Here is a 25,133-nt window from a genome sequence, read left to right on the forward strand (position 1 = left end):
CTGACAATACAGATTTCCTCTTGCTCACTAAAATAGCTCACTAACAGATATGCTTTAGGATGGTGTAAAATAGCTTGTTCAGCCTTTTGTCCTTGGCTGTTAAACTCATCTTGTTTTTCCCAGACACCACAGATGGTATACAATACAGTACACCACTGCATATGGGGCCACTGTGCTGTTTTTGCCGTGTTGCATATGCACACCACATCGCACTTATCTTTTGTTTTGTTTTTTGATAAACTTCTTCTTAATTATTAATAATCTCCAAATATACAGTATATAGCACTTAGATATACTGTGTATATATATATATATATATATATATATAGCACTTGGTCATATTGATTATCATCTTGCTCTTGTTGATAATGGATTAATAGATTTTGATTAATGATTGATGAGCAAATGGGACAACTAGAAAAGAAACAATTTATAGAAAGGTACTGCACATGCATTACTACTCAGTACTACCTGTATGCCAATGCCAGTGCCCAGATACTGGCAGCACAGTAGAGGGAGTCTCTGACTTTAGCCTCCTTACAGGTGGAACAGGTCTTCACTGGGAACAGACCAGTGGTAGGACTCTGATAATTCAGAATGGTGCACTTGACTAGAAGAAATGATAGAAGGACAAAGATAAAAACAGATACAGTGTTACTATCAACAGCCCAAAGAAACAGCAGGTGCCTCCACAAACACTTACTGTACCTTGCTGTTTACGCGCCTTTGATGAACACCTTTTCACACCTGTTATTTTAGCTGTCTGACATAAAATACCACTTCATGTATAATTAATTAGGCTAATTAAATATTATTGCACATTTTTAGTCTTCACAATATTATGAAGTAAAAAAAAAAAAAACAGTAAAAAAAGGTAACACAGCTTTATCCATCACTGTGCCCAACTGTTAAACTTTCTCTCTCTCCACTGTGATTTCTCTTTACTAATGTATAATCAGGCTGAATAGGGCACTTCATTTTTCATCAGCACATTACGGCAGCACAAATGAAGGGGACATTTTTTCCGAACCGTCATTTGTTATGTAGAGTTTGGGTCAATTCAAAGAGACAGTGCCAGCAGGGCTGGGGGATAAGGAGACACTGGGGGGAATTAGTCAGAATATTAATATACTCTTCAGAGGGACTGCAGCTAGGATTACTCTGACTCCCACCAGAAGAATCCGGCAATCCAGAAAGGGTGATAAATACGTTTTTATCTGATTAGGCCTTGTACTGTAACTGCGGTTGATGCCAGCAGGACTGAAAGAAATACTGCAGTTGGAGTCTTCCAGAATGTTTCAGGAAGGAACAGTTCAGAGATCAATTAATCTGGCGAAAACTGCCTCACAGCCTGCTATTACTGCCCATTTGCTCCTGTGAAAACCTTAAATTACTAATCAAGAAAATCTCATTTGCAGTCATTTCACAGTCGGCGTGGCATGCAGAGGCATCACCTGTGCATTAAGTGAAAAGAAAAGAAGCGAAATGACATATTATTCACACGCATCTTTAGCATGAGGGATGGAATGCATCACAGCACTCTAGATGCAAATTCTTTGAAGACTGCATCTCTCTCATCATCAATCAGCATAATGCACCTCTAAATCAACCCCTAAAACTGCACACACAAACACGAGGTTTCCACGAAAGAAGCCATTTTTAGACACCGAGAAGAAAGGGGGGTCCATCACAGAGAGTGAAAGAAGACGGAGAAAATAGGTGGAGAATGAACCACAAAGATGAAGAGAGACAGAGGAAGACGACAGCGAAAGAAAGAGAAAGAGAGACTCTTTTGCCCATTAAAAGTTAAAGCTTGTTTTCTCCAACCTTAATCTTGTGGAGGCAGGGGAAAGATAGCAGAACTGCATTCACAACAAACAGGCCGGAGAGGAGAAGAAGAGGAAATGAGAAGCACTGAAGCATGATGTCATTACCACATAAATAGGAAAACCCAGAAAGAGCGAGAAAAACGAAAAAATGAGAAAGACCGGAGATAAAAATGGCAATAACCTTCTATAAAAAGTTCAGAATAACATACCGTGCATGTTCATATACAGTACAGCACTTATATAAACTGAGATGCATTTCAGCTCAGAGGAAGAGTCTACCAAAACCATTGCTATCCGAATGATGAAACTTACCACATTTATTATTGTAGGATTCGTCTTATAGGGAATGACATGGGGATTCACTTTCAAAATGGGATTACTCTGCACTAACGCTGTACGTTTGTCTGCTTCAACCATGACTCATTCAAAAGGATCATTGAAATGAGAAGCATCCTCTCTGTCACTCTTTTCTGTTTGTTTTCTCTCACTTCCTCCTCCCTCTCTCTCTCTCTCTCTCTCTCTCTCTCTCTCACCCTGCAGTGCTCTCCTTTCAGGGTTGGCTGTCTGGGGATTTTATATGAGCTTTAGGAACAGGATGAAGTCCGGATGGAGGAAAGAGATTGAAAACATAGATTTAATGTATGCAGTGTTCAAGAAACAAGACTTTTCCATCGTTTTTGTGGAGGATGAAACTAGCTCACCGAGTATTCTGCTAATGAGCTGAGAGGTTGAATCAGGTGTGCTAGACAAAACAGATACACCATACACACCACTTTCCTATAATATTTTAAAACAAGCAGCTGGAGTCTGTGTTCTTTGTATTGAACCATAAGGTCAATCAGAGATGTTTATGTCCTCCATCCATTGGTCAAACACCTTGTTTACAATAAGAATTAGACAGACAGTTCTATGTTCCACTCTCCACAGTTGGCATGCATATAAATGTAAATCTCTATATAAACAGATCTGGTGGGGTCATATTCTCTCTTGTCCTGTAAAAATATCTTTAAAAACAAGACACATTTACTTGAGAATGAAGTCACTAGGATCCATTTCGTAATACTTAGATCACTTTTCAAAACTATTTACAGTGAACACAAGTGCAGTCTTTGTGGGCCATATTAATTGTTTTCTATTGCTTTGGCACAATGACCACCATTCATTGCACTGTAACCAAGTACCTACAGACCAATTTGCACGTTTACACACTTTTTTCAACCGGTTAAACTGAAGTTCAAATCCAAAAGACAGCAATTTGCTACATTTCTACAGTAGTAACTTAGTCAAATTTATTCCACTGTTTTTTCCACAACTCTTGATGTCTTCGGAGCATCTTTATCATTTGGTTTCTGTGTTTCACAAACACTACATGCAACAATTTTGTACTGTAATGTAAACATGCACCATGTAACATACTGAATTCTAAACAGTAGGCAGCTGTCATTCCTGATTTTTAAAGAAATTTTACAAATGAAAACATTGTGTAAGTATTGATAAATGGGTCCTAGTCATTGCAAAAAGTATATTTTTATAGATTTTTTTTATTTATTTTAATTATCGCTATATATTTTTTTAGATTTCTCTGAAAACTAGATTATTATCTTATTATATTTTGTCATGTTGCTTCTCAAGCAAAATTTATCTTATAGACATGTTTACTGGAGAAAAATATAATTAAGAAAATTATTTTTTTGTTTTTTTTGCGGTGCATCAGCACAGTCTGCCTGCCTGCCACTAACAAGATCACCCTCACCTGCAGGAATGACCAATCATTATGATAGCATCAACAAACCAGCAACCAACAAGTTGGAGATAATTCTAAATCAGTGGTTTACAAATAACACATACATTTAAACTAAGCTAAATAACCCCAAAAAACATTAACAAGTGACCGATTTTCCTTCATCAGAATTAATAGAACTATCATGCAAACTCTTAATCTTACATACGCTGTTTCATCTTTTATAGCAGTATTTATTGTCAGGTTGAAGACTGAAATTGAAAGCGAGATTAGGTGAGAGGAGAGGGAGAAAGAGGGTAGTCAGGAAAAGAGATGAGTATTGATTAAGAGCAAAATGCACAGAGGAGCTCAGCAATGAGAAACCATACTAGCTCCAAATGAATCTTTTAGTGCTTGGACTCAACTCATTTGCTGGGTATTATAATTAAATGTAATGGTTTGGAGACTTTTTGAATTCTCTAATTAAATTAGGAAACATCTTGCCATAATTAAATTATTTTTTAAATATGAGTAAACACCAGTGCACTTAATACACAGATCAACTATATTAGAGAAAATCAGGAGTAACTTTGCAATTTGTACACAGCTTGACACCTTAAACGCATTGCTTTGGAATTTTTTACTTGTAATTCAAATTAAAAAAAAGGTGGTGATACGACAGAATGAGGTTAAATGCCTCATTTAAAGATCATAATAGCGTGCTCAAAAGATGTTCTCCAACTATCCTGAGCCAACCATTTCATAAAATGCTCAGATCAGCCTCTATTCTTAAACCTATATGAAAAACAAATTACATCCAGGACATAAATTCTCACCTGCGCTATAGTAGCGGTCAAGTTTCTCCCAAAAGGGCTCATCCTCCCGGTGCAGTATGGATAGCTTAAGGGGTTCATAGATGGAGCCTGATCATAGAGAGCAAAGACAGATGTTAAAGAACATTTGAATCAGCATAGATATAAAATACTGCGATGCTTATCTCGTCTTTAAATGCAATTGAAGTATCCCTGGATGGAAGTGACAAGCATACTTCAAAGTCAGCATGGCTTCTTGACGATGCTACTATAGACTACTGACCTGCAACAGGCCCACTTTGGGCTACTTAGTATGCCGAGGTTGAGCTGACTCACCAAAATCAAAATGTGCTTCATTTAGTCTCTGTAACCTAAATGGTTTTCTGTTCCATTTACAATGCTAAGAGCAGTGAAATGTAGATTTACTGGGGTGCAAAGGCAGCAAAGCATGCCAGGAAAACAATCAAAGCAAAATGCAAAGACTAAAGCTATTGTTCTCCAAATGCATATATCAAACCAAACGTCATTGCAAACACACACAGCTTGATTGCAAAATTGAAGGCACTGGCACAAACTCTGTGAATAATGGAACCTGACACCAGTAAATTCAGCTTTTTCTGCGAGGAGTGAAATTCAGGGGAACCCCATCAACTAGAGCACTATTTCGACACATTTAACTTTGGAGCAATTTACATTTTAATAGAATCGACCCAGGGTCAATACCTCAGGTACTGAAAATTCACATTTCCTAGCAAATTAGCATAATTCCCATCAGCTTTTAAGTAGCAGGGACAAAGCCATCTCTTTTTAAGATAACTCCAGCTAAGCAGTGCACATCCAATAGGCAAATGAAAGATACTCCTCATTTTAGTTTCACCACATTGATATAAAAAAGTAACTTGCCTCGAGAAGCATTCGAACCCTCTGTTAACAGATTTGATCAGACATTGACAGAAAAAGATGAGCGGTACAGGACTGCATTACTGATTTCATTAATCACAGAATTTCCCCCATGATATCACCAAGGATTATTTATGCCTAACACTTTTACATCTGATGAAATATTACAGATGAAACACTAGAATTATTATTTTCTGCAATAAAAAGAAGATGAATTAAGCACCAATTTTCAATTAGGCATCAAACAGTCTGAAACAAGACTGTTATTTGAATGCATTGGTTTTCAAAAATTAAACCGTTATTAATCTTTATTCAGATACTTGTAAACTGAAACGCAAAGTTCTTATTTCTAAAGTAACGAGCATCTTTTCCATGAACTGATCGCTACGCCCCAACTTACCAAGTTTCCGGAGTTTGCGACGGACATTCACTTCATTGGCAGTGTTGGCCATTTTTCATTAGGTGAACTCTACGCCAGGCCTCTATTAGTTAAACTACAACATTAGTATAATTCAGATGGTTAGCAGAAAATAGAGAGAAAAGACAAATTACATGGAATCACACAGTGAGATTTCTTCAAGCATGGTTACTGAATGGACATGCAACAAATTACATTATATGCAATTGAAAGATAATCTGGTATGACTGAGGTCAGGGGATGAGATGATAATTAAAATGTGCGAAAATGACCATGACACCATATAAACTACAATGCAAATGCAACTTCTAAGGTAATGACTGACAATTTGTGATCCGTAGTCCTATTTTAAAGCGAAATAGTGCAACTCTCAACTGCTTGAATATTTATATTGCTGCAAAATGTAAACTATATTACCTCACAGGATATATACTGTAAGTATATCCAACTCCACCCCATACATACTCATGTAAAGAGATATATATTTTCTATATTGCAAATCTCAACTGCTTGATTGCTTGTAATCGCAAAATGTAAACTCATATCACGCAGCTCTAATCTGCTCAATATGACAATAAGGCATAAAGATATTGACATCATTAACATCATGAATTTCTATAAAGCTGTACAAATAAAACTAACTATTTAAAAAAAACTGCTATGGGAAAACAAATTTTTCATTGTTTACTCACCCATGTTGTTCTAAACCCATATGAATTTGAACACAAAAGAACAAAATATATTTGGTAGAAGGACAGCCACTATTTACATTCATTTATTATTTTTCTATACAGGTTTAGAATAATATTAGGGCAAGCACTTTTCTTTTTCACAGTTTGCTATGCCTTCAACAAACAAGACTAGCAGGAAGAACCCATGTATGATTTTATTTATTTATCTATCTATCTTGCATAACCACAAGGGGATTCTGAAAACTCTTTCAAGGGCTACTTGAGTTTTAATGTCAGGCTGAAGCAGACGCTAACAAGCACTGAATTAAGAGGGTTAAAAAGCCTTTCAAAACCTTAGACATTCAGGGAACTGAAGTCTTTTAAAGTGCTACTCCTTAAAAATTCAAAGCCTGAAGCTCAGTGTGCAGTTAGTCTCTAAATATAGCCCTGATCAGCGTAAACTTCACGCCTGACCTTTGGGCTCTGCTCTCTGCCACACAGACAAGACAACTCATGTTAATGCGCCTCTGCAGCACGGACAATGGATCAAAATGCACCGAGAGAACAAATGCGCAATGCTTAATCGTGCTCAATGCCATGCATCACAAAAAACCAAACCTGATCGCTTAGATCTGGTTTTGAACTCCAGCAGCTTCCAGCCGACATCCGCTAGGCTTGCCATAATGACAGCTAAATAACAACATCACACTCGCACTGCCGGTTAGCTCTCACATTGTCGCAAAGCCTATATGTACTCCGCTGGCTGCCGTAGAACGACATGCCGTGTTCCGGTTTGTGGTGATCGAAGCTAACAGCAATATGTTGCTGTCTTGGGCTTGGTTTTTGACGTTATTATTAAGTTTTATGGGACAACATGTCACGTTTGCATTGCAGGACGTTACTGGTGATTTATTCGGCTCGGAGAATTTTGGTACCGTAGCGGCATTCGGTGACTTTAACTCTGATAAACAGACTGATATTTTCATCATCAGGAAGCGTAAGTAGAGTACTGCCAACTGACGTTAAGATTATTAATGTCTCAGAATCATCCCTTTAAGTTGAACTTAATGTAATGTAAGATGCTGCTTATTGTACAATATGTGTGAGTTTTAATAAGATGTCTCTGGGTGTTTTGTATAACAGCACTGTCATATGTTGTTGCTAATGACAGGGGGTGTGGCCAGGATACTCCCTTTGTACTCTGTTTTTATGTATTTTTTATTTATTTGTGTTATTGGTGCTAAACACTTTGATTCTGTGTTATTTCATGAGAATATTGTTTCTTTCAGATTCTGAGTTGGTGATTTTCTTGGCTGATCTTAAAGCTCCTTATTTCAAACCTAAAGTCCGTCTGACTAAAGAGGCTTTTCCTAGGTAAGAATACATACTGACACACACTAACCCTATTTAGCCTACTGTATCACGTGTGATGCATTCATTTTGAAGGCCTCCTAATTATCTACATGATCAAAACGCTGCTGAAAAACTGTTGTACACGATCTTCTATATGCCTTCTGCCATCTGACTGATAGATCATAATTTTTCATAAGAGAATGGCCTTTTATCATAATTCTAAAAATGTCTGCTGGCTGTTGTAAATTTGTCTTTGCACATGTGTATGTCTTTTGATTTTTAGTTGGCAAATGAAAGAATAACTTTATATTATTATCAATATTTCAAGTAAACCATTACTGGACTGAAGCAACCTGGGATTACTCCATTATCCGTCTTACACACATTATTAACATAATATTTATATCAAATAAGATAAAACAGGCTTTTTAGGAATGTTTATTTGTACATCTCTAATATCATCGTGTTGCATTGCATTATATGTTTTGCTCCCCACAATTAAAAATACTAAGCTTTGATCACTGGGAGATATACATTGACAACTTTTATGTAAGTAGTCTGCTATACTGTAACAAAAATCTCATTGATTTACATTTACAAGCTATTGCAATTTTATATTACTTAATGACCATATACATAACAACTGCACCAAATAGCATATTTTTGGTCAGTTTGGGCCTCTGAATAAAATTGACATGTTTTTTTCTTGTGTGTGAGCTCTATATTATCACTATATCATATAGTATGGGCCATTAACAGCTTGATATATCAAATATGATGTAAAACCTAAATCACATATGCAAACTTTTTTATCCCTCAAGGTTCAATTGAACTGTTCCATTAAAAAAAAGATTTTTCTGACTAATATTTCATATGTCATGTTTTTACTGTGAGAGTTTATTGTGTTGATATTGCCTTGTTCATGTGTTTCTCTGGCTCTCTTAGTGGTTTCAATATAACTAGTGTGGTCCCGGGTGATTATGATGGAGACTCTCAGATGGATGTGCTTGTTACTGGCTACCAGATGGGCCTCTCCACACAAACAGTCTTCATCTTCTGGGGGCATAACCAAACTTTGGGTAAGGTCTGAAAAATAAAGCAAAGAAATAAAAGAAAGTGCTTTCTGTACATTACCCTGGCTCCAGTTGGTTTGTTTGTTCATTATTTCTGCCTGAATTGATGGTCTTACAGCTCTAGAAATTATAGGCCTACCTCAGCAGTGATTTGCACATTGAATGTTATCTGTTCTCTTACAGACCAGAGTGGTAAGGTAGGGCTGAACAATACCTTTGATGATCAGCCCCTTGTCATGGAGTAAGTGCAGTATATTGTTTTTAATTTAAGGTCATTGTGGAAATATTATTTCTATATATAGGGTACAACGGGGCAAAAGGCACACCTTAAGAAAAAATGTGCTATTCCCTGCACCTAAAATGCATAATTGCCGAAAAATTAAAGTTAATGCTTGTTCAAAACAATCACTTTAGCAAAGTTTGTACTATTTTCAGCTTATTTTGATAAATAAAATAATTAATTTTTGTTCAATAAATATACTATCATTAAAATGTTAATATAAAAATATATATTTTAAAATACAGAAACAAAATCATTTTAAAAAGTAAAGATTCTGAAAGCATTGAAGGAGATCCCATAATAATTGAATATCGGTTTACAGTAGGAACAACAAATGATATTTTATTATATGATATGATTAATATCATGTTTTTAAATATGGTGGTTTCATTCTAAACATGGTGATTATTTCTAATATGGACACCCAACATAATATATGATATCTGAATCTAACCATATCATGTCAACAAATGAAAAAGTCAGCCATCTATTAATTATCATGTTAATTACTGTGAGCCTTTAGCCCCAACAGCAAAGGCGCTTTTTACCCCAAATACCATACTTTTACATATACTTTTGTTATTTAAAAACTGTTGCTTTAATTATCTAAAACAAAACTGAAAATCGTTAAGAAGACCTTTGTCTCAAAATATATACATTAATTATAGCGATTCTCATTTACTGCTTAAATCTACAACATTTAAAAAAAAAAAAAATATATATATATATATATATATATATATATATATATATATATATCTATCTATCTATATATAGGGTACAACGGGCAAAAGGCACACCTTAAGAAAAATGTGCTATTCCCTGCACCTAAAATGCATAATTGCCGAAAAATTTAAGTTAATACTTGTTCAAAACAATATATATATATATATATATATATATATATATATATATATATATATATATATATATATATATATATATATATATATATATATATATATATATATATATATATATATATATATATATATATATATATATATTAGATCAAGTGAGCACAGAATCAACTTTGCGCTGCTGATCGCGTCAAGGATCAGACAAATATACATGTGCATCTTGAAAAGCGAGTGTTTTGGAAAGTGCTACGCCGCATTTTTCTGCCATCTAGTGCTTTAGATGAAAATAATATCAAAGGCGCCTTTAGCCCCGTTGTACCCTAATCTTGGTCTTAAACACCTTGCCTTAGGGAATTATGGTACAGTTGCGGCTTTCACTGACTTTAATTCTGATAAACAGACTGACATTTTTACTGTCAGGAAGTGTACGTACCGTTCTGCTAGCTAATGTATTAAAATCATCCCCTCAAAGTTTAACTTAATGTAATGTATCATGTAAGTTTTGCAGTCCTTATCCCTTAAGTGTACAAATTCAAACTTCCCTTTTAAAGTTTTTGCTTTTGCAGGGGTCTAATGCTGCTTCCTCTTTTCCTCTACAGCTTTAATGGGGACATGATTCCAGACATTTTTGGATCTGTGGGTGGTTCGTCAGTGGTTTGCTATCTCAGGAGTAGGTAAGACTGTTTTCCTGAATGTGCAATAGCTTGTTTTTGGTTTTTCTGACTGTGTCAAGAAAACAAGTGTACAATGTACAAAGCGTGCTGTTTTATTGTTTGTCAGGCAACCGAAATGTGAGAGTGCTCTCAACTTGGAAGGCAAAATGCGCGTCCCTCATTCCAATGCTTTCATTGACCTTAACAAGGACTTCACCGCCGGTGAGTAATGCTACTATGATCTTTCCTTCATTCTGAAGTCTTTTGAAGTGTCAGAGAAAGTATTGAGAGGTTCAGCTGCTCTGTGGACTGATTTAGAGAATCGCTACTTCTCTATTCTGTAGCTTTCAGTTAGCATTTCTGTAGATGCCTTGATGAAGCCCATTTTCCGTAGAACGGCCCTGAGTGCTGCTTGATTTATTTATGGTTTAGGAATGCTAGGAATACTTCTTTGATTATTAACACATCAGACACTCAGGTTTAATAGATTAGACATGTTCCTCATACTGCTTTTTCAGAACAATATATGAAGTCACAATTTACATTTGATTTATGTAATGATTTTTCTCATGCTTTGTGGAGGTCACAAAAGGTTCTAGATATTATAGGTTATAGATATTTTTGGATTGTAAACTTCTCTAAAAGCTTCTTGAAAGTATTCAGTTTTTGTAATACCTCTTTAAGTCTGACTTTTTAAGTTAGCCAATAGTTTTTTTTTAATCCACTCACATAATATGCCTGTTGTTTAACAGATGTGTCCTGAAATAAGTTCCAGAAAAATCACACTTGTCTCTTTGAGAGGCCTAGGTGAAGAAAACATTGGGTTTGTCAACATTGGGTTGGCTGACTTGTCTTTGGAGGTTAAAGTTTTGGAGAAGGATGAAATTTAGTGACTACAAATCTAGCAGCTCTTTCCATGAACTGAAACAGAGATTCACAATAACTACATTATTCTTCTTCTCTAGATTTTCTTTGTCAGGCTTTTTCTCTCTGCTTGTAATCCCGTCATCAAGACAGGATACTTCCTGAGCGTTGTTTTTCGTCTGGGTAATACTGGCCCATTTTTTTAGCAGCAGGTCTTGTGGGGAGTGTCTGTGAAGTACTGAAACCCTCTTGGTATTGTGTTGTGTTAGTTTTAAAAAAATAACATCATAAAAATTACATTTGATTATCCTTTGTGAGCACAAGACACTCGTTTATATTTTTAATTCATTGTTTTATGATTCTTGCCATCATGGGTAAGTTATAACTTATGTCAAATTTAGCCTGTCACAAAGTGCTACTACAGTTATTTTTCGCATAAATAATGTCATTTTTGTGTCCTGGTGAAAAGCTGTGCTGGCTCACAGTCAGAAGAGTAGTGCATTTCAGCATCCTCTTTATTGCCAGGTGCCTCTGACTCCCGATGTCAGTGTGTGTTTTTTTTTTTTTTTTCCTGAACTTGTTTAAATCAAATGATCTCTCAAGAGCTGTTTATGAATTCAAAGCCTTTTTCAAGGGTGAAGAGTTTCCTGTTAAGCTTGCCTGTCAGTCACATAAAATTGACTGTAATAATCCTGTGCTTCTAAAGGCTGAAAACAGATTTAAATGCTCTCTTGAAGAATCCTGTCAAAGTCTTACCGTCCATTAGTGTAGTAGAGGCTCAGAGTGGTCATGTCTATGTCACAGTGACCAAAAGCATCTCATCCAGGAAAGGGTAAAGAAGTCAAAAAGTAATTCACTAACCAATATGGACCAACTCTACTTATCCATACTAAAACAAAGACCCTGAGCTTCTATAGTACTTATCTCCCACCCTCTCAGCGGGAGCCTGGCATCACTGCCACCTCCAAACCATCTGGAGGCTGTTCTGCTGCCACACAAGCGACCGTGCTGTTGGGTCTGATTGGCAGACAGGACCAAGAAAGCCTCTCTGGACCTCTACAGCTGTGAGAAAATCACAGCAGATTAACAACAGCCCAGGAGAGAGAGAGAAAAAAAAAGAGCACACCCACGGCAAAATCATCCACCACTTACTCTACAATTATGGCTGTCTGCTCTGGAAAGAGTTGGTGTGAGGAAAAGACCTTGGTGATGGTGAGTGGAGGCTTTCAGGAAGAGATATCAGCTGGAACTGAATGCTGTGTTACTGATTTTTGGCTTGTCTTGTGGTTTTTATAAGAGATGATTTGTTCTTTTTTCAATTTTTAGAATGTAATCTTGATGCACATGGTGGGTTCATTTACATTTTAATGGTAATTTTTGGGTGGCAGGTCTGATTTGATTGTGGATAGCAGGGAAAAAACAATACTAAATGCAACTAATTAAATGCAAATAAGCATATAATTGTGCATAGTTAGGCTAACAAATTAAATTGTCTTTATCTGCTTTTAAATGGGATGAATAAATGTTCCCATATGCACTATCGTTCAAAAGTTTGGGATTGGAAAGAGGTTTTTGAAAGAAGTCTATTATGCTCATAGAAAGTTATTTTAAAATGCAGTGAAAACAGTAATATTGTGAAAAATTACTGCAATTTAAAAGAACTGCTTCTATTCATTATATTTAAAAAAAAGTATTTTATTCCTGTAATGGCAAAGCTGAATTTTCAACAGCCAGTTACTTCAGTGTCACATGATCCTCCAGAAATCATTCTAATATGCTGATTTGGTGCTTGAAAAATATTTGAAATTATCAATGCTTGAAAATAGTTATGCTGCCTAATATTTTGTGTGGAATACCTTTTCCAGTGATTTTTGATGAATAGAAAGTTCATAAGAACAGCGTTTTAAAAAAAAAATAAATAAATAAAAATCTTTAGGAACATTATAAATGTCTTCACTTTTGATCAATTTAATGCATCCTTAAATCTTACTGACCCCAAAATTTTAAATGGCATTGTATGTTATTGTTGACCGGTGATCATCTACGGTGTCAGTTGGTTGAAACTAGCCAATTTAATGTTAACATTCGTCTTAATATACATTTTAATACATTAATTAATTAATATTCATCAAACTAATTCAGTAATTACTAATTGCTTTGCCTATGTAGTTCACTGTAATAGTATTACATCAGTATTTAATTTTAAGGACATTTTTGTTTACTTTTGTTCATTGGGTCATGCTTGATGTCAAATGTAAAATTCAGATCCTCAAGCAAAACCCTCTGACAACCACTGACCTAGACCGCCAGCCACCCAGTGTTCTATTTATCTTATCTATTTCTGCTCTTCCTTTTGTTACAAAGGTTGTCATGTGGAAGAACATTGTCTGCATTATTTGAGTAATGAGTACCTGAGAACCTAAGCACTTAGTTCTTAGTGAATTTAAATTGCATTTATTTACATATGCATTTTGAGGGAGGGAGGCGAGGACTGGAATTGAGAACCGCTGACTTCGTTGAAGGACGTCTTTTGAAATCATATTGACTGAATGTCTATACCGGCTTCCTGGCCTTTCACTGCTCACTTTATATTGCTTCTGTGCCCTTCTCAGTCAAGACATGAATTGTTTCCGTTCGTGTCCTTTCTGTGAATGAACAGGTGAGGGTCACCTCCGGATCACAGCTCAGATTCCGGTCACAGTTGTGAAATCGTAACACCCACCGAATGGTTGCATTAGCTAGAAGACATGAAATTGCATCCACTTAAGTGTCAATGCAACGTTTAAGCTTTAAAAAGTGGAATGTCCAGCCTTCATCCTGTGCCTGAATGCAAAATCTCCCTCATGTTTATAGATCTACAGGCTCTGCATCTTGTATCTGACCCTAATGGTTTATTAAGATGAACAACCAGCAATTACTTGAGACAAAGGTGAATGATTAAGTCCAGTTAAATGTGTCTCTAATAGGCTAAAGCTGCCGTGCATGAGCAACTCTGATGGCTCAGGTAAGGCTAATGCATAGCCAAAGGAGCAGTGAAGAGAATAAGCCGAGAAGCCCATACATTTAGTAAGTCCCTGTGGCACATTTTCATTAGTTTTTTCTTCTCCTTGATTTTGATGCATCACTTAATCAACATGGAGATGCCACTGGCATCTGCATCACATTTTCACATCTTCATAATGTCCTTGATAACCCGCGGATTCAGAATGTGCGTCCTCGTTAAAAATATGAAGTAATTGCCAAATAATTATAAATGTCATTATGCGCAAATATACACAAAAGACACCAATTCTGCTTTCTGACTGGTTGCTAGGCAACCTTGTATTGCAATGCTCCAAACTGCAGCCAATTAGACCTGAAATCTCTCTGAATATGAGCAGCGAGTTAATTGTCGTGCAATGTAAAGGAAACAGATTTTCCACATTAGGGGACTGCTGAAGTGGGAAGTTCATCAAATCATTATCTGCGGCAGTCTTCCAGACTCACACTTGCACATTTAGGTTACATTAGGCCAAATGCCCGTGATTGTGCGCTGTCCCTCATGGTGCGTTTATTGTTTTTCCTATGGGACTTTAATGCTTTTTCATTTGTGGTTTGCAAAAAGACACAACAATCCAATAAAGCAGCCAGATTTTGCAGAAGAAGATGCACTTACCTGTTTACAGAAGATGCCACTCTCTAACAGGGATAAATTTGGACCTATCAAGATTCGGCGTCAGTCTCGTATGGCACCCTAGAGACGTCTGCTAGATCTGCAGAACATAGCGGGTGGATAACACAATGACTGGGTGTTTCTCCTTGTGCAGACCTGGCACAGCTTTACTGACAAATAGCCTGAAACAATGTGGGTAGAGATCTCATTATTTTTCAATATGTATGTCTTCTTGCTGCCTCCCGTTTTTATAAGCAGTAAACATGCTCTGAGGAACAGAGCTGATATACGGTGCCTTCCAGACAGTTGGCAGTATATCAAAGAGCTAAATTGTAACATTTACATGATAAATAAAAGTCGAGGGAGCAGATTTGTTGCTGAAGTTGTCCCACACAGTTGATGTCCAATGCTAATCTGATCCTTTGGGGAAACAGTAGGCATGCTTAACAATAACAGATAAGATTGAGCCACCAGACCTAATTAAGTTCAGTGTGTATTAATCAAGCATTTTTAAAAAGGGCCGTGACTTTATTTGTCCTTCACTCAATTAGTGGCTGTAGCTAATGGAAGAGTCTGTTTAAATGGATCAGCGTCCCAGAAGACTCAGTAACCTGCCTGTGTTGGCTCTGATTCTCTTTCTCCCACTCTCTGTGTCTTTGCTTTTCTCTTTCACTCTCTGCCACCCCAGGGCCAGTTTTATCTACCCACATGCTTTTTTTTGGCATTTTGTTTGTGCTCGGGGTGCTTGTTTAGAACTATTATGATTACTTGCATAATGCTGGTGTGTTGTCACAGACTAGACATGTACGTATATATTCAGACGCTGCAGATCATGGAGGCAGAGAGATTTCATAATACATGCATCCTGTTGTACCTGATGACAGGCAGGCCATTCCAAATGTGTGATGTCTAGGGATAGTTCACCTTCAAGCTATTCCAAGTCTGTATTCTTTATATAGAATGAGAAATTTTAAAGCTGTTTTTTCCACATAAGGACAGTTCATAGTGGCTATATCTTCCAAAAAGGACAAAAAACCCTTATATACGTAGTCCATGCTGTACAACTTGTGCGCTATGTGTTTCAAGTCTATTGAAGCCATTTTATATACCATCTTTGTCACCCTCTATAATATGGTATTATCATGTGATTTTTAGTCAGATCACAACTGATTTATTTGATTGATTTTCCTAATCTAGTCTCTGAGTTTACCTAAATAATAATGGGCCTTTATTACGGCAACAGATATGCAATGCAGTATTAAAATATGTATTATGTACATTTATAGAAATTTGGGCTAGTAATCCTTTTACTAGTCGATCAAGTAGTTGAGCCAAATGTTTACCTTGTATAAATTAGAGGTTACATGAAATTTCTGCTATTTTCCATATTTTTAAAATGATATCCATCATAGCAATTTTCCTGTTGTTAAATAGGATATTTAAATATTAAGCATGCACTTGCTCTGTGATGTGAGAACCGCATTTCCGGGTTCGTAGGTTCACAAAACTCCCTCCTCAACCATGAATAAATCATCATCTGAACCTTCCAGTTTTATCACTGAGAAACCATGCAAATTTATTTTTATAGACGTCCCATGAGAAACAATTACTGTCTGAATAGGGCTGTATTGTGATCAGATCACTGTTAATGTATTTGGAGGTGGTCTGAGACAGATTTTGACCAGATATAATGAAGATGTAAATATGCAAATGCATTTTCGTTATCCTCACTCAGCTATATGCAGTGCATTGAGGTTATGCTGCTGCAATTAATCAAGTACGTCAATTTGACTATTTTGCTCTTGCAATGTGAACAAGACAACAGAAACGGTGCTCATGCAATTTATTCCCCCAATTTAATCAACAATATATGATTCATTTATCAAATAGCAAACACATTATGAATGTTTTTAAAATGTGATAAATGGCAGATACATTTCAGATAACACAACCTCTTATGTAATATGTAAATGGATTTGTAAGTCACATTGGAAAGAAGGTGTAAAGTCTGGCTTCAGATGCAGGTTTAAGGGGGTTATGGGCTTGAAATCATTTTCGCTGTTGATCTTCATCTCCATATTAAAACACGGATCATTGACCTGTGAAGGTTTGGCGTCATTTTTCCCCCCGCATGTGTCTTAGTCGAACATGCTGCACCAGTTAGATTTATGAAAAATTAAAATGTGACATTTGTAAACATTTTCTCTGCATCCCACAAATTTGCACATCATGTGACTGGAAAGACGTATTATTTTGTATCCCAACAAAAAGCAGGCTGACACACAAATAAAATGCTGTGAGTGGCCTGAGCATCTAAGCTTGTTAGTGAAATAAGTTGGGCTGCTTTTCCCATTGCTCTCTCTGCCAGCGTAATATGAGCGAAATGGAATAAGGAATATGTGGGGTTGGCATAATCTCCTCCACTCCACCTATGTTGTTCTCGTAATGGTTTTACAAGATTATATCCCCTCAGAATAGCATCTCTCCATTTTATGCCAGTGCCGTCATGCTCATGAATGAAGTGCTTTTGGGAAGAAAAAAAAAGGAAAAACAGGGTTAGAGAAACGCGGCGGATTTGTTGGCTTAGATATTGGCTTATGCCGCATCTATTTATAGACTCCAGTTCTTCCATTGCTCTGGATTCAATGCCCTGCTTCAACCCCCAGACCCACCAAAACTTTTTCCTCTATACATTCCCTCTCTGTTAGTTTGATCAAGTTTTGTTTCCTGAGATTACTTTCATTCAATATTGATTTAGCATAGTTCAGTTCTCTCAACAGACTGTAAAGAAATCCTCAGCCTGGGAACCGCCGTAGATCTACAAAATGTAGGTGACGCATATGAGTCTGTTAACAAGCTGAAACTGGATGGTTACATGAAAAACCTTTTGAATCTCTGTTATCCTTTCGGCAACTCACTGAGTTTCATTATATATTTTCTATACAGAGAGTTTATGTCTTCTGAGTCGGAAAATGAAACATCAGGATAGATTCAGAATCAGAATCATTGTCCCCTCTCAGAAAAATATCAATGGTCAATAAAACAAAATGTATTTGAATTGTAATTAAAATGACAATGTGTACAAAACGATAACTAGTCGCTCAAAAGTCGGAAAATTCCTGTTTATTTTTACATAGGCTATCTGTCAATCTAAGGCGTTGCTATGGGTTGCGTGCGTTTTGTTCGACTGACTGATATTCCACGGTCTGTTCAGAAACCATAGGCTCTCGAGCCATATATGGTTCTTTCAGTGAATGGGTCAACGGAAGGAAAAAAATAAACCAAACAATATATATATTTTTTTTATCAATAATCAAAGCTAGTGTGTCGATTTGATTAAAAATCCATATATTATATATTTTAGAACATTACATAATTCATCAATGCTCTTTTGTCATGTATAATACACCAACCAATCATGATCTGGCTCAAGTTCAAATTTCATTGGACAATAATGTGAAGTGGAGCGGTCATTTTCATGAATCGGTAGAAAATGACATGGGACAGACAAGCTTATTTCTGGAGCGATCTGGATCTGTAGTTTGTCTCATTTTATAAATCAACACTCTAAAAAATGCTGGGTTAAATACAACCCAGTGCTGGGTAAATATTGGACAGAACACATGCTGGGTTGTTTTCAACCAAAAGTTGGGTAAAATGTTTAACCCAACCTTCTGGGCAGTAACCCGACTGCTATGTCTAAACGACCCAATCGCTGGGTTCGTCCATATTTTACCCAGCGTTGGGTTGTATTTAGCCCAGTATTTTTTAGAGTGAAATTACATCGCTTAGAAAATAGATGCTGAATGACTACAAAATCAAATAGAGATGTTTTCTAACAATATCGATCTTTACTATCACTTCTATCAATTTAACAAATCCTTGCTGAATAAAAACTGATTTCTTTAAAAAATAATAAAAATACTGACCGCAAGCTTTTGAACGGTAGTGTATATTGTTACAAAAGTTATATTTTAAATAAATTCTGTTCTTATTTAACTTTATATTCATCAAAGAATCATCAAAGCAAGGTTTCCAACATTGCTAATAAATCAGCATTGCATAAAATGTATTTTAAAGTATATTCAAATTTTGATCAAATAAATGCAAATAAATGTTTGATGACCATAAGTGACTTATTGCAAAAATATAAAATAGTAGTGTATCCAAACTTTTGACCTATAATTTCTTTTCTTTTCTGCACGTCCCTGTTCAGGTGCCACAGAATTTTACACACTATAGTAGAACACACTATTTTACGGATTAAAAATAAAAGAGTAATAAAATATAAGGTAAGGTAGTAAATAAGTGTAGAATAGCACTGTTGTTTGCTTATGTGCATCAATCCGAGTGTAAACAGTGAGAGATGTTGAGGCAGGTGAAAAGCGTTTGGTTAACGGTGAATATTGACTTATCCTTCGTCCTGTTGCCAAGCCCCGCCTTGTTGTAATGATTGACAGCTAGGGGGCGTGCTCGGCTCAGAATGCATTTTCAAATCCACAATGACAAACTATATTCATCACGGGGTTTTTAATGAAAATGCAATTGAAACATCATATAAGTAAGTGTCAATGCATTTAAGAAAAATAAAAGACATTTAAATCACCATTTTGCTGCACCTTTGGCTCAGAATGCATTATGAAACTCTCATTGCATTTTGCTAAAATTATCATGCGGTATCACGTAGGGGTGTGCGATATTGAAAAAAAATTTCGATAACAATAATTAGCTGATATTTTGCCGAGTGTGTTATTGTGCTGATATATGACTACCGTGGACAGCTGCAGTTTTTTATGTTCTTCATAGTCTGTGTGGTCAGTTCACATCAGTGATAGAAATTAATCTTTTCATATAAGTTTAAATTCATTTTTACCTTTTATGGGCAATTTTACCTTTAATAAAGCCATTTTTTTTCTAAAAGTGTGCATCTTTTGAATCAAATTGTTACATTTAATCAGTCAATTAGAATAATAAGACATTGGCTCTTACCAAACAAATTAAACCAGTATCAACAAAATTAATCTTTGCAGAAGTTGCATGTGAAGTGGCATTTAGATGTATTTAAACACTGTTTAATGCAGCTCAGAGGGACATGGAGTGCTTCAACCTGCAGTTACAAATGCATAATGTTTTGATATTTTAAACATAAAAAATTGAATACTGATATTTGAAATTATTTTAAAATGAAAAGATACTTTGAATGTGAAATTTAAAATCGCCAGTAGGTGGCAGCAAGTCACTGTTAACAAGTGAGTCATTGCGATTGAACCGAATCATTTAAACGGTTGATTCATTCAGGAACGAAACAACATCGCCATGTTGCTCAGATACGCAAAACAGTGCTGTGGATGTGTTTGGAATAATTTTTTCAAAAACAAGCTATATGGTGTCTAAAATGTAAGTCTCTTAATATTAACTTATTGTTTATTTAACTGTTGTATAAAATCAATATCACATTTGTAATCATGCTCATTTTTGCAAGAAAAAAACGGCACTCTTCATGTAATTTTAACCATATGAAATTATATATATATATATATATATATACACACACGCATTTTCTGCTCCTATATCTTGAATTTTGTGATCATTCTTAATGTATTTTATTAGACTGAACCATTCAGTGACAGAACACACTCAAAATGCGCACGCGCCGTAGACTAGACTTCATCACTTAATGTAAGCGTGCACTCCGTAGGTCAGGCATCCTCAAATCTGGCCCACTCCTGCAGAGTTTAGCTCTCTAACCCTAATCAAACACACCTGAGCATGCTAATCAGAGTCTTCAAGATCATTAGAAAATCACAGGTAGGTGAGTTTGATCAGGGTTGGAGCTAAACTCTGCAGCAGATTGGCCCTCCAGGGAAAGATTTGAGGAACCCTGCTGTAGGTGTTCTGTTCCCAAGTGTCCTACCCCTAAGTCTAAATGAATTTAGGAAAAACAGCATTTAAATGATAATTTTGCTACAGTTTTTGGTTGGACATGTTAAACATATCTAATCAATTTGGGTAATACATTTTCGTTTTCATTTTGCAACTTATAAAGCTTTAAAATGTTTTTAATTTGCATATTAAAACTAGTGTAGAAAATGGAAAATTTAAATGATATAATTGAATTTTCATTTTGCACTAAATGTTGCACATATGATTGGGAAATATTGCATTGCCATTTTGCATATTACATTTCAAATTGGATTTTGCTACACATATGCTTCCATATAAAAAGAGGCAGCTTTCTCTCATGCTCTCGGTCTCTTTTTATTTGTCTCTTTCCACCTCACAGCCTTGTTTGAAGTGAATAGTGCACCTCACTGATCATAGTGGACCACGCTGTGCTAATCTCATAGGATATAGCCTGTGGCCTTCCACCAGAAAGATGGAGCGACTTTGTCAGCATGACTTCAGAATTCAAGATGAAGTCTTCACAGGAATGTAATTACAGATTTGTCGAACGGACTCTTGTCAGGCCATTACTATGGCGCAAGCCTGAGTCCAGGCTCGAGGTGTCATTTGCAGAGTCAAAAGTTCTTCACGTCTGCCGTCTGAATGTCATTTGGTCAGGGATGAGTATCTGTTTCAGGGATGAGTGACATGACTTTTTCCTGATAATGTCAAAGGCCGTCCACAGCTCAACTGGAGAAGAGAGGTTAAAGACAGCAGAACCTCTGAGAACTCCTCCGTTGAGATGACAGTCCAAAATCGACATCTCATGTTCTTTTAACTTTGTTCTTCCAGGTCTCTTTAGAGTTTTGTCACTCTCACAACACTCCATTCTGTCATTAGCCTCTTTATCAAAGTCTCATTCACCTGTCAAGCTCAAGTCGTCATCGTCTGATCTCATCGGCAGCATTTCGGCCCTTTAGGACATCCTAGCTTAGCTCATTGATTCCCTCAAGGGCATTAGAGATGGAGTCATGGCTGGTTGGCGAAGTAACAGCTGTACAAATAAGCAGCATTCCACCTTTTGAACCTCAGGAGAAAGATCTAGAAACAGCCCCGCGGCATCGGACAAAACACATATGAGATGTGCCCTCTAATGCCTTCAGACAGAGGGCAGGCTGAAGGTTTTGTTAGCTTGGTGCTAGCACTGGTGGCATGTTTTGTTTTATTGAATGTTTGATGTTGCAGCTGTAGCTAAATTTATAGGGGTCACATCATGAGGCATCACATTTTTCCTTGATCTTTTGCAATGAAAGAGATCATTGTAGTGTGAAAACATACTGTAGCTTTCAGAAATCAAAACTTCCAGCCCAGAATGTCTCATTCTTACATCTTTTGCCTTCACATGTATGGGTGCCAAGACATTGAGAGAGAAAGCAATAGTTTCGCTAGCTCTGACGGCATGGTGCCTCAGAGGCGGAGGAAGTTGCTTGCGGCAGACGAGCCGATGATAATGAAGATCATTTGGTGTGCAGCATGTCAGCATTGTTTGGAACTAATGAGAGCTCAGAAGTTGTGAATGCATCGTAATTAACTACCAATCAGTACCTTTGCCTCCCCTCCTTTATCATTTAGAGCTGATGTGCTTTTGTTTAACAAAAACACGCTTCTGGGGTCCGTTCTTCGTAACTCAGTTAGCTGGATTTGATTGTTGACAATTTCGCTTTATTTTGGATTGGTTGGTTCTTCAAAGCTGGTCTCGGAGTTGCTGTCATAGCAACAGGTCCATCAGCTTAAACCTGCTTGAGAGCAGGTTTATTTCATGTAAACAGGATTAGATCGCATCTTTTTAAGCAGAATTGATACTTAAAATCTGTCCCAACCACTGCTGCTTTATTAGAAGAGTACCCTACTAATCCAGGGACAGTAATTTAATAATAGTAATAATTGAAAAATAATATAATAATGTTGTGTAGTTTTATAATACTATAGACACAGCCAGTTTTACTCATTGAAATATTTATTAATGATAAAAATAATTACTTTATAATTGTATTGGAGTCTTATGCCAAGTTCACACTGCACGATTTTAGCCTGATTTTTCACTCGCCGACAGGTTTTGATAAATCGCCGACAAATGCCCGAAATCGGAGGCAAATTGGTGCTCGTTCACGCGAGTGACAATCGCGCAGTGTGAATTTATCAAAGGCGTGATCAGAGAAAATCGCCGATGCGATTCACAATCCTGCTGTGTGAATGAGTTCTGACTGAAAAAATACATCGGCGATGACCTACAGCCAATGAGAGACCAAGATACAGGGCAGCAGGAAGTTAGGGGAGGACTTTTTTTTTTTTTTACAAAGCGATTAACGTTAGCCATTTACAAACAACTTGCCTACATTTTTGCATTAGAATATACAGAACAGGTAGGCTACATGAAGATGAAAAAGGGGTTAGGGTTTTTCCTGTAAATAATATTCTTCTCTAAAGGACAAGAAATTTATTATTGCATTTTTTTTTCTTCACTTTGAGGGCTTTTATAGGCTATAAGAAATGAACTAATTATAAAATGCACAACACGTTGGTTTCACTTTCAAGTAGGCTACTTAGATTTGTGTATATAAAAATTTCCCAGCAGAAGTATGTTTATTAACAAGTCATCTTTGTTAATTATTGTGTGTTCGGGGAGGACTTATAGACCATAATATCAGCGTGATCTTGCCTTATTACCTTATCACTTCTCGTGTGCGTTTGGCTGTAGTTTGCGGACCAGACAGAGCTGTCGGCGATTCTTCCTGTTGTAAAGTCATGCAGTGTGTAACCTCCTGTCGCCGATCCATCGTGCAATGTGAACACAGTAGCGACTGAATGCTACCCCAGATAGTCATGCAGATGGAGCACAGGAGATGCAGATAACTTGATCTTGACCCTTAAGAAACTTTAATTAATGCTGTCAAGTAACAAATCTGTTTCAAAGATAAAATTAAATGAATTGCTAATTACTACATTGAAATAAAAATGTAAAGCCTGTACAAATATTAGAAATCGTGAACCTAAATCATTTTTAAAAAAAAATAATAATAAAATAAATACAGTGCACATTTCATTTATCTATTGTACCATTTATGTAGTTTTGTTCACTTGACTGTTTCCTTATAAAAGTTTTTCGTCAGGTGTCTTTTTTAATTATATGATGTCATTACGTTGTCAATTGCTGCATTGCTGATCGCGGTTTCGAGTATCGATACATCTGCCCTTTTCGGGGAACACAAGAACGCGCAGTAATCTTAGACAACTTAATCCAGATATTTTAATCAAATCCGCAAATTTGTTTGAAGAACCAAATTAGCCAGAGATCAGTTATCAGGATTAGAAGATCTGGCATCTTTCAAATCATCTCAGATGTATTAAGTGAGGTACGAAGAACGGACCCCAGGCCTCCATTTTGAACATGGGCTATGCAAACATAGATAGCCTATGTATGAATAGCATACTATTTGTAATACTTAATGAATATGTACTATGTTTCAAACAGAGAAAAAAGTGAAACAGTAAACTCAAAAACATTGAAGCCTAATATTTAGGATTTACACATATTGTAATTGCATATAAATTTCCCATCCATTTGGATGGATTTGAAATGATATAATAAACTTAATGTGATCCATGTTTGTGTGGCATAAATTAAACAAGAATTAGATGATAATAATAATACTAATGTACAAATTGTGTTACAATAAGCAGAATTTGTAAATCCTGTTGATTTGTATGTAAATCATTCTCATGGATATCTAATTAAATCTTGCTTGTTTCACGGTTAACCATATTTAAACCATGTTCATACTTTTTAACTGATTAAATTGTTGTTTTCATAATTAACAGATTTATGTTGATTCTAAGGAATTTACATGCATTTTGAAAATATAATAATTTTTTTTTTAAATCATTTAAACTGCACATTTTGGCAAATGTAGTAGGTTTTCTGGGTGTGCTCCTCTACAAAATCTGTATTTACAGACAATCTGCATTGGGAACAGCAGAATATACTATATAGTGCAGCAATAGTAACAGTAGCATGCTGTTCCAAAAATAACATGCTGTCCTTTCACTCTACAAAACGATGTGAAGAAAAGGTGTAGGTGTGTGTGTGTGTTGTGACTTTGAACAG

At 36.2% G+C, this 25,133-nt stretch overlaps 2 protein-coding genes across 5 annotated transcripts in view; one reads left to right on the plus strand and one right to left on the minus strand.

The window, feature by feature from the left end:
* The window catches only part of phkb (phosphorylase kinase, beta), a 77,237-nt gene extending 70,129 nt beyond the window's left edge, over positions 1 to 7,108 (minus strand). For 2 of the 3 annotated variants that reach the window (XM_058782467.1, XM_058782468.1), the window contains exons 1-3: positions 6,969 to 7,108; positions 4,386 to 4,472; positions 472 to 610 (exon numbers count right to left, since the gene is read on the minus strand). In XM_058782467.1, the coding sequence (XP_058638450.1) occupies positions 472 to 610; positions 4,386 to 4,472; positions 6,969 to 7,032 (290 nt within the window). In that variant the 5' untranslated portion in view covers positions 7,033 to 7,108. Of the gene's footprint in view, positions 1 to 471; positions 611 to 4,385; positions 4,473 to 5,661; positions 5,756 to 6,968 lie in introns of all 3 variants that reach the window. The other variant, XM_058782469.1, reaches the window with a different exon arrangement.
* A 61-nt stretch (positions 7,109 to 7,169) lies between these two features.
* The window catches only part of itfg1 (integrin alpha FG-GAP repeat containing 1), a 133,439-nt gene continuing 115,475 nt past the window's right edge, over positions 7,170 to 25,133 (plus strand). For both annotated transcript variants that reach the window (XM_058782470.1, XM_058782471.1), the window contains exons 1-6: positions 7,170 to 7,347; positions 7,640 to 7,724; positions 8,649 to 8,782; positions 8,960 to 9,017; positions 10,516 to 10,590; positions 10,697 to 10,791. In XM_058782470.1, coding sequence (XP_058638453.1) covers positions 7,170 to 7,347; positions 7,640 to 7,724; positions 8,649 to 8,782; positions 8,960 to 9,017; positions 10,516 to 10,590; positions 10,697 to 10,791 — 625 coding nt within the window. The remainder of the gene's footprint in view (positions 7,348 to 7,639; positions 7,725 to 8,648; positions 8,783 to 8,959; positions 9,018 to 10,515; positions 10,591 to 10,696; positions 10,792 to 25,133) is intronic.

This window comes from Onychostoma macrolepis, chromosome 07, assembly GCF_012432095.1.
Source record: "Onychostoma macrolepis isolate SWU-2019 chromosome 07, ASM1243209v1, whole genome shotgun sequence".
NCBI classification, from domain to species: domain Eukaryota; kingdom Metazoa; phylum Chordata; class Actinopteri; order Cypriniformes; family Cyprinidae; genus Onychostoma; species Onychostoma macrolepis.